The sequence below is a fragment of the Sinocyclocheilus anshuiensis genome, unplaced genomic scaffold, assembly GCF_001515605.1.
Source record: "Sinocyclocheilus anshuiensis isolate Anshui unplaced genomic scaffold, SAMN03320099.WGS_v1.1 scaffold412, whole genome shotgun sequence".
Classification (NCBI taxonomy): Eukaryota; Metazoa; Chordata; class Actinopteri; order Cypriniformes; family Cyprinidae; genus Sinocyclocheilus; species Sinocyclocheilus anshuiensis.
In genome coordinates this window covers 1,687,365-1,697,364 of record NW_015558661.1, presented here as the reverse complement: position 1 = coordinate 1,697,364, position 10,000 = coordinate 1,687,365, and the positions used below count along the sequence as shown (strand labels likewise).

General features: G+C 38.5%; 1 protein-coding gene across 2 annotated transcripts in view; it reads right to left on the bottom strand.

Annotated features, from left to right (window-relative positions):
- The window catches only part of myo7ab (myosin VIIAb), a 43,050-nt gene that overhangs the window by 6,234 nt on the left and 26,816 nt on the right, over positions 1-10,000 (bottom strand). For both annotated transcript variants that reach the window (XM_016477344.1, XM_016477345.1), the window contains 14 exons: positions 9,383-9,700; positions 9,095-9,295; positions 8,409-8,585; positions 7,978-8,067; positions 7,674-7,801; positions 7,449-7,575; positions 7,136-7,255; positions 6,635-6,808; positions 6,033-6,260; positions 5,772-5,942; positions 3,470-3,587; positions 879-1,005; positions 612-781; positions 247-437 (listed from right to left, as the gene is read on the bottom strand). In XM_016477344.1, coding sequence (XP_016332830.1) covers positions 247-437; positions 612-781; positions 879-1,005; positions 3,470-3,587; positions 5,772-5,942; positions 6,033-6,260; positions 6,635-6,808; positions 7,136-7,255; positions 7,449-7,575; positions 7,674-7,801; positions 7,978-8,067; positions 8,409-8,585; positions 9,095-9,295; positions 9,383-9,700 — 2,340 coding nt within the window. The remainder of the gene's footprint in view (positions 1-246; positions 438-611; positions 782-878; positions 1,006-3,469; positions 3,588-5,771; positions 5,943-6,032; positions 6,261-6,634; positions 6,809-7,135; positions 7,256-7,448; positions 7,576-7,673; positions 7,802-7,977; positions 8,068-8,408; positions 8,586-9,094; positions 9,296-9,382; positions 9,701-10,000) is intronic.

Sequence of the window (10,000 nt, the reverse complement as noted above, 5' to 3'; positions counted from 1 at the left end):
TGGTGAATACAATACATTGTCAGAATAAAATTACAAAAGGTACAAAAATTGTACCTTTGGGGGTACAACAGCTTGTAACCCTTAAAGGGACAATTTTGTGCATAACAAGCACTTTAGAGTATCAATCTGTACCCTTAAGGCACTACTATGACCCATTTAAGAGGACATAAACATACAAAGTTTTCCCTCCAAGCGCACTATTTTCGGAGAGTATACAATGAATGTACTGAATGAAAACACACTCACTACAATATCATATTGTGGCCTGGTGATGGTGGGCAGCACATAGACGTTGTCTGCAGGGAAGTCTCCTGTTTTTTTGGTTCTATCATTGACCCCGTGAGCCCAGCCTGAATTCAGGACCTGCTCTCCAGTGTGCTCATCCAGAAAGATCAGATCTCCCTTTGAGTATCTCAGGAACGAAAAGTCATGTCCAGCTGCAAAAACAAAGAGAAACATAAGCATTTCTGTTCATCTTTTAGATGTTTTATTGATTATGCTGGACCTTCTTGTCTCGACCCAAAGTCTGCTTGGGGCTGGATCAAATATAATGGTTATGTCCTTTGTTTCCTTTGCACTTTTAAACTGAACTGCTGTCCACATGTGCTCACCAGGGTAATGGCAGTCCACCAGGGCCACCACAAACTTTGACCTAGAACGCAGGCCCTCTAGGAAGGTGACAACTAGGTCACGGATATCTTCGGCATTGTTGGATGTGAAGGTGTACTCATCTCCTTTAATGGTGGCCAGAGTGAAGCTCTGTCCCTGCAGCTTTCCACCTCTGCATACATGTGTTAGATTGACCAAAACTAGTAAAATTACAATATAAAGAACACTTACAGCATATGAAGTGGGTTTGGATGGATGTGCTACTGCACCTGCTACTGGAGATTGCAGTGATCTCTGGGAAAGAAAGGTCTAGAAGGACCTGCTCTTGCTCATCCACAAAGTAGACTCCGGTCCAGTTCACTGCCACTATAACATCATTCTTTGGGAGACTAGGCCCTGCAAATGAACAGAAACAGCAGGCTGAAAGTTAAGCTTTATCATACCCAATCAGATCAATATGTCCTACAAATTTTTATTATGATTTACAGAATATCTTAACAGAATAGTTCACCCAGCAATAATGTCTATTATGGAACACAAATGAAGAAATTTTAAAGAAATTTTACATTTTTGAAGAAGTTTTAAAGTTTCAAAAATGGCATATAAAAGTATCACATAAACAGTCTGTATGACAAATACAGAGTTCTGGCATGAAACTCTAGATGGCGCAGTCCGATAGGTCTAACGCAATCTGACCTAATGCCATCATTATCACATGGCACAGCTGATTGGTTCTCTCCTGTATCGGTAGCCAATGAGCTCGCTGCTTAACATTCAAATATATGATTCGTGCTTGCAGTAGCAGTTGCAGCTTGCTTCAGAAACCCTCCACCTTCCCCAGCTCCACCTGTATAGATCTGCTACGAGGTGATTCATGTATGCTATATGGGGGTTATTTCATGTATGTTATATTTGCAGCAGCAATATTTCTTACATTCTCACAGCAGCATGTTGTGGATGTACTGGCAGTAGCAAGTCTCAGGACTTGCTCTGCCGCAGCAGCGTAGTAGATCTATTCCGCCAAGACCAAATACATTAACATGCCAATCCCTCTGAGAGTTGTCATGACAGAACTGATATTTAAAACTGATGAGCCATCTCAACATTTTGACTTGTAAATGAACAACTAAATACTAGATTTGCTTGGTTTTATGTTTTTACATTATGTAATTAATAGGGGTGTAACGATACATGTATTCGTACCGAACCATCACGGTATGGACATCTCGGTTCGGTGCATGAGGCCTTACAACGAATACAGGCAATTCACCCCCAATCCCTCAGCAATGCAACGCTGTTTGATAACCGGCCGCCAGCAGAAGAACAGCGAATGCCACGAGTTGCGCACTTGAGAAAGCCCACTAGACAGTGACCATGTGCTGATTCTGAATGCGTCTCTTACAGACTGACAAGATGTATACTTTAAAGGCTTGTGCACTCAACTGTTTGCGAAATGGAGCTTTGTGCTCGTGTATCCTACCTTTCTCATTCGGCACAAATCCAAATATTCCATAATATTTCCATATTTGCGATGTAACGTATCTGAATGCTAAAGTATTATTTATGAAAAATTATAGGCTTTGTACTTCAGTCGCGTTCCAACGGTGACACAGAGGCGGGCACGCTGATGTTTGGTTCACTGTATTTTATTTTGATAAAGTACCAACTGCTCTGTCAAGTTAGCAATGCTGGAACTGATGGATGGGTGTGTGTGTGGGTGCGCGATCACTTCAACTGTTTCCTTATACCAGCAGAATCAACTTTAAACACTTATTGTCTTATTAATAATGCATCACTGTATAAAGGTCTGCTTTTATTTGTGTACACTCACAATAAAAACAACACATTGTGCTTTTGTAAAATAAAGAAAACAAATAGGATGTCGGTTTCTGCCATTTGAGTTTCCGTGACTTTCTGCCATTTGAGTTTCCTTTCTGTGAACAAATTAAGCCTGTCACAAAAATGAACTGAAACTCAGCGTATATAGGCTACATTACATGTCGCACTTTTTTTCTCTTGTTTATCTGTAAACTAAATCAAATATATTTCAAGAATGTATTCCTTATATGTATATATATATGTACTGCAGATTTTATATATATAAAACATTATGTAATAATATTTAGTATTTTCACATCTAGGTGGAAAAAAAAAAAAACATTTATTTGTACTACTGTCTGTTCAAAATAAATGAAAAGAAACCAAGCATAGTAGATTTGTTTTTTTTTCCTGTTGTACCGAAATCGTGTCGAACCATGACCCCTGAACCGAGGTATGTACCGAACCGTGACATCTGTGTACCGTTCCACCCCTAGTAATTAATGATGAACCCATTCTCAGGAAATAGTGAAATGGTGTGGATAAAAATGTCAGAATTTTTACATTTTACATCAAAATATTTTTTTTAATAGAATTTTCTGACCTCAAACCCAATGTACCAGGGCTGTAATCACCATAGACATTGGAGAACCACCACCTACTCAGATTACCAACCAAAAATCCCACTGGCTAATTGTTAAAATATTATTCCCAATTCAAAATAACAATCTTAAAATATTTTCTAACCCTAAATTAAATTATTTCAATCTGAATCAATTCTGGTTGTAAAAAAAATGCTAATATAATATAATATAATATAATATAATATAATATAATTAATATCTGCCCATTTCTCCTTGGAGTCTTGCTGAGAGTTCATGAGTGAAGTAGCAGCGTTTATTTGCAAATAAATCAGATCTTTTCAATGAAACAATTCATTCGGTTCACAAAACTGGTCTGAATGATTGGTCAAAAGTTCTGTCTGACCCATTCACGGATTAAATTTTTATTTTTGGGGTGAACTATTCGCTGTAAGTCTTACCTGAAAATTTGAAGGCCTCAAAGAAACGAGAAAAAAGCAAAGGCCACTTAAATCGAGCGAAATCCACCACCTCCTCCTTCACTCTCTGCGAATCAAACCTCTTCTGTGTATAGATTCCCTGTGGAGATGCAATCGTCAATATCTTGGTCTCATAGTAACACAGTATCGCTGATTACCTCAGAGACAATTACCTTTGCTCTCGTGACCTGGTTATAAGCATAAAATGTAACAAACTCATGCATTACCACAATCCATAAAATTGATCTCCAGCATTATTAAACATTCATGTCCATCACTTTAGCCTATGAAAGGCAGAAGGGTAATTAAAACGGCCTTCACCCTTGAGAGAAGGAACATGTGATTAATGTTCCCACAGGAACCGTCAATCAAATTTCAACCTGCTTAGTCCATCAACCGCTATGAGCTAGCGCAGAGTGCTAACCTAAACTACAAACCCATAACATGATAGTGAGGCCAAAAGAACCGTCTCAAATATTCAGGGGCCTGTGATTGCATTCTTTTACGGCAGACTGTAGGTGAGGGTGGTAGACGGTGTGAAGGTCACCCTGGCACACACTTAGATTAGAGAGTTAATCATAGCTGTGAGATCATATTAGCGCTAGGTGGCGATACAGGTACTGCTCTAAGATAATGAGACTGCCGTCCTTGAGAACGTACCGCGGGGTCAGTCAGACACAGCCTGACACAGTAATGAAGACACAGGCGTAGGTATGTGCTGTGACTGAACGTTTGGCTATAATGAAAAGGTTAATAATAGATTTGTTCAGTTATATGTGCTGTTCTATCATGTAACTGTGAACCCATTCTCAGAAAATGACATTTGTGCCTAAATATTTTTCCATTTCTCCACCTCCAGCCATCACTGACACTGGACAATCACCTAATATTCAGATTAGTGTGTTTTTCATGGGCTAATTCGTGACATTTTATGCCTATTCTAAATATGCTATTACAAACCTGAAAACTACCAAAAGTTACTTATTGTTATTAACTCTAACTCTAAAATGGCATATTATTTCAATGTCACAGTATGTTTGGTTATACTTATTTTTATACTTATAACTTGAATAAATAAATTTTAAAAGTAGAAACTGCATATTTAAATTATACAACAAAAATGCACATAATATAATAATGTAATATAATTAGTGCTGTCAAAATTAGCGTGTTAACACAGCAGATTAATTTTTCCAGTTTAACGGTGTTAAAAATATTTAACGCAGTTAATGCAGTGGCGGAGCTAGTGTTGGCCACCCCACTCACAACTGCTGCTTCGGTCTCTTTTTTCTTGACAAGAGTTGCATTTATTTAGATGCATTAACATCTTTACGACCACATCAAATGGTAGACTTTTTAAGACGCACACTTCATTCGCCTCAGCGAAAGGCGCTACTCAAACGAGCGCGGAAATTGTACAGGGGACGAGGATCTTCAGTAGAGCAACAGTGAACTGCGGTCAGATGAGATTTTGTTAGGGCATATGTCAGTAAAAATGAATTTTCCTGTCCTGTCAGTTGTTATACTGTATACTCTTCAATTGCATGCACAAATACGGTGGCGCATACTGTAGTCTGTATCATTTCATATTAAAGTGCGAATGAAACTACAAGCATACGTGTCAGATTTGCATCACGTTCAGCAGCGGCAGCTCTTAAAGTAATAGCAGCCAAATAAGCTAATAACCCAGCTGCTGTGATGTCTGTAAATCAAAGAACAAAAGAAAAAGGAAATCAATAACTTTTGTAGCTTTAAGGATTCATCTGTATTTAATTTAGTATTTAGTGTTTGATAACCTTTTTCAATTTCTGTATATTGCCTACTTGCTGAAGGGCACAGGTAAATGACATTTATTATAATGGATTTATGTGAAGATTGTTTTAAGTTCACTTAAATTAGAAGTTGTTATTTTTTAAAGTCTAATAAATGTTAAAATTGATAGCTCTCAATTATACTGTAATGTTAGTATAGTCAACATTACATAGTCAATGGATAAAAAAAAAAAAAAAAACCGAACAATTTCCTAGAGACATCAGTAGTATCGGTATCAGTGATACTCTCCTTCAGTCAAAAATATGTGATTAATTGTGATTAATTTCAGAAAAACATGTGCGATTAATTAGTTAAGATAAAAAATTAATTAGTTAATTTTTTAATCGATTGACAGCACTAAATAAAATATATGTATATTAAATTATACAACAATAATATACAATTATAATTTTATATTAAATAAAATATTAGTAACTCAAAAAATGTATGTATTAAAACTACAAATGTGTACCTTTATGTGAGTTGCTATGATCATTTGCGCCCATTTTTCCACTGTCTTGGAGGGAGTAATTTCTCTGTCTGGTATGTAGGATGGAATAAGACTCAGAAGACGGGCTGGTAGGACTTCTGACCCATAGTCCACATAGTACTGTTGAGAGGCCAGCTCAGCCAGGTCCTCCTCCTGAAATGATACAGCACATGCGTACACTTGGTTAACGCAAGTCAGCTAACTTTATAAGGCAATGTGAAATATGTTCACAGCAGCTCTCACCCTATCACAACGGTACTCCCCGAATTTGACCCCACGCACGATTTGCTGGTAGATGAGGTTAGTGGCCACGCTGTCCTCGGCAGGGTTGTGCCAGGGCATGAAGATTTCCTTCCTGAAGAACAGCCTCCAGGGGGCGTTGCGCTCCTGAGCACCCTGCTCTTTAGCATATTGCTCACACTGTGACACTGCATCCATCACATGATCCTTCCCACTGCCCAGCGATGAAACCTGAAGAGGATGCACATTATGAGGGTCTTAAACTGGACCGAAAAAAATAAGGATACACACGGATCAAAAGTTTGGGGTTGTATTTTATTTTTTTTTTAAAGAAATAAATACTATTCAGCAAGGATGCATTAAATTGATTAAAAGTGACAGTAAAGACATTTAAAAAAAAATTCTATTTCAAATATGTGCTGTTCTTTTGCACGTTCTATTAATCAAAACTGTTTTCAACGTTGATAATGTTTCCTGAGACCAAATCAAAAATTAGAATGATTTCTGAAGGATCATGTGACACTGAAAACTTGAATAATGGCTACAATAAACAGCTTTGCCATCACAGGAATAAATTACATTTTAAAATATATGTATTAACATACCTTATCAAAAAGAGCAATGTATAAAGAGAAGCCAAAGCGATCCTTCAGGCCGATTTTGTCTGACAGAGCATAGCAGAGCTCTTCGGCTGTGGTGGCGGAGTCAGTGAGCAGGGTCTTTGTAGTGCCATCCATGAAGGTCACTGGCAACATGATGGGTTTCTTAGATTTAGTGGCCTGGAGGAGGAAAGAAAAAGACATCCAGCCAAATAATTCATATTTTCCAAATGGGAAATCTAATGGCTTTTGTGGGTCCTAAAATACCTGCAGCTCAAGCCAAGAAGGAGGCTGAGTTCTTGTCTTATTCGCAAATGTTCTTCTCAGTCTCTCCTCACAATAAGGCGCATGACCAGGCGGGCCACTGTTAATGAATGTCCTCAGATACTAGAGAAATAAAAAAAAAAAAAAAAAAAAAAAAAAAAAGAGATCCAGCCAATTAATTCATATTTTCCAATGAATTTTCCCAAAAGTGAAATCTAATGGCTTCTGTGGGTCCTAAAATACCTGCAGCTCAAGCCAAGAAGGAGGCTGGGTTCTAGTCTTATTCGCAAATGTTCTTCTCAGTCTCTCCTCACAATAAGGCGCATGACCAGGCGGGCCACTGTTAATGAATGTCCTCAGATACTAGAGAAATTGTACATAAAGAAATGAAATGGGGGGGGGAAAAAAAAAAAAAAAAAAAAAAGTTAGGCCAGATTTGAATGATACATTTGATTTTTTTGGGTTTAGGATCATTAGGATCATTAAAAATGCATGCGATCTTATTTCCTGCTGACTAGCCCAAAAATAAAAAATACGTTTTTTTTTTTTTTTTTACTTTGACGAATTTTTCAGAAGGAGCAAAGCAGCCCACACAGAGGGACAGCAGGATCCAGCCACGGGCATGGCTGCTTTTGGATGTATTCTGGCTCAGCTGTTTACAGATTTGACAGTAGATCTCATCTCTGTCAGAGGAAACAAACCCAGATGCAATATAATTCAGATGAAATGCACATTCAACAGCTCTAGTATACCAACTATTATGCATTTGCCATGTACTGACCTGAGAGCAGAGCGTAATATGCCATTGCCAATGATAAAGTGGAGCTTTTCTAAATTGGAGGTGGGCCGGTCTTCCAGCATGCCGTTTCCCTGCAGACTGTAATCGCTGTCGGTCAGCCGTCTGGTCACCTAACAGAGGCAGGAATAGTTTACTTTGATTCAACAAAGATAAATTATACTGATTTATAATATTACAAAATATTTTCATATTAAATACATATTATTCTGTTACCTTTCTACTGATTAAAGAATCCTGAAAAAAGTACAGTATCATGGTTTTCACAAAAATATGAACTGTTACAGACCTCCTCTGTGATCTTTGATTTTTTCTTTAATGTGAGGGACACCAGCTTATGCCGTATGCTGTTCCTCTTCTGGATGTCAGTAGTGGAACTCTAGAAACAATAAAGAAACTTTCTTAGATGTCCTCCACCGGCCTCGCTCCGTTCCCACGGCTCTCGGCCCCGCCCCCACTCGTCACAATGTCATAGCAGCAACACTTTACAACAAGGTTTAATTTAACATTAGCTTTTGCCTTTGGTGTCAATAACTAACAAAGAACAATTGATTTTTCACAGTATTTACTAGTTTATGTTAATGTTAATTTAGAAATACACTGTTAAGTACAATATGAGTACTATGTTTGTTCAATGTTTGTTTTTTATTATATGATTAGTAATGATGATGTGAAGATTAATTCTCATTTTCACAACACCCACCACCTCACTTGTCTCACCTCATCATCCACCTGCAGGGCCTGCAGCTCCCTTTTGTAGGTCTTCTTCCCCAATGTCTCATAGATTTTAGTCATAACTGGAATCTTCTCACTGCCGTCACTAATGCTGATATGATATTTGGGTTCAGGGAGATCTCCCATAAACCTCAAAACAGTGATCCACACAGCCAGAGCAGCCTACAGACATAAAAAAAACTTAATATGTGACCCTGGACCACAAAACCAGTCATAAGTGTCAATTTTTCGAAATTGACGAGAATTGGCTGAGATACAACTATTTGAAAATCTGGAATCTGAGGGTGCAAAAAAATCTAAATATTGAGAAAATCGCCTTTAAAGTTGTCCAAATGAAGTTCTCAGCCATGCATATTACTAATCAAAAATTAAGTTTTGATATGTTTACTTTAGGAAATTTACAAAATATCTTCATGGAACATGATCTTTATTTAATATCCTAATGATTTTTGGCATAAAAGAAAAATCGATAATTCTGACCCATACAATGTATTTTTGGCTATTGCTACAAATATAGCAGTGCAACTTAAGACTGGTTTTGTGGTCCAGGGTCACATATGATATGGGCAAAGCAGTGTAAATATTAAACAGTAAACCTGTAAACAATAACACATCTAATAATCTATATTATTAGTATAAATACTACTTTTAAACAAATAAAAAAAGCATACTAGCTGATCTCCTTCATCCTCATGAAACAGCATAGGTTGTTTCAGTGGCTGCCGTATATACGTATGTGTGGCATTTCCCTGGAAGTAGGTTGCAGCAAACTTTGCAAACGTATACTCTGATAGGTCTTCCTCTTCATCATCAGGAAGTGGAAGAGGTTCATCAATGACTTCCTCAAACTGTCTGGGAACTTTCTCAAGATCCTGTTACATCCAAACAAAATCAAACTAAGATAATGTAAAAGCCAGGCAAGGTAAGTTACAGAGATTAATAGTCATAAAGTCCCGCACCTCAAACCCTTCTGGTGCTTCACCCTCCAGATTGGGAAGAGAGTTGGCACTGCCCAGGAATCCGAACATCTTGTCCACCATGTCAGAGTCGTTGACTGGCTCCTGTTTTTCTCTCTCCATCTGCTCCAGAAACTCCTTTTTCCTCAGTGTCTCATCCCGCTCTGCCTGCTCTCTCTCCTTCTGCTCTTGGTCGAGCTGGGCCAGACGCTCCTGCTGCTTCCTCTCTGCCTCTGCTCGAGCCCTACGTGCCGTCATCTGGTTCCTCAGACGCTCCTCTTCAACCAGACGCTGCCGCTCTGCTTCTAATCGTCGCTCTCTCTAAATAGAGAGAGAACAAACTTTATTACAACACAGTTAAGTATCTGCTTGTCTGAAGGATGGATGGATGGACGGATAGATGGACGGACGGATAGATGGACGGACGGATGGATTGGTGGGTAGATAGATCGATGGATTAATGAATGGATGGATGGATGGACGGACAGATTGATGGATGGGTGGGTGGATGGATGGACGGATTGATGGATGGATGGGTGGATGGATGGACGGATTGATGGATGGGTGGATGGATGGATGGACGGATTAATGAATGGATGGATGGATGGATGGATGGACGGA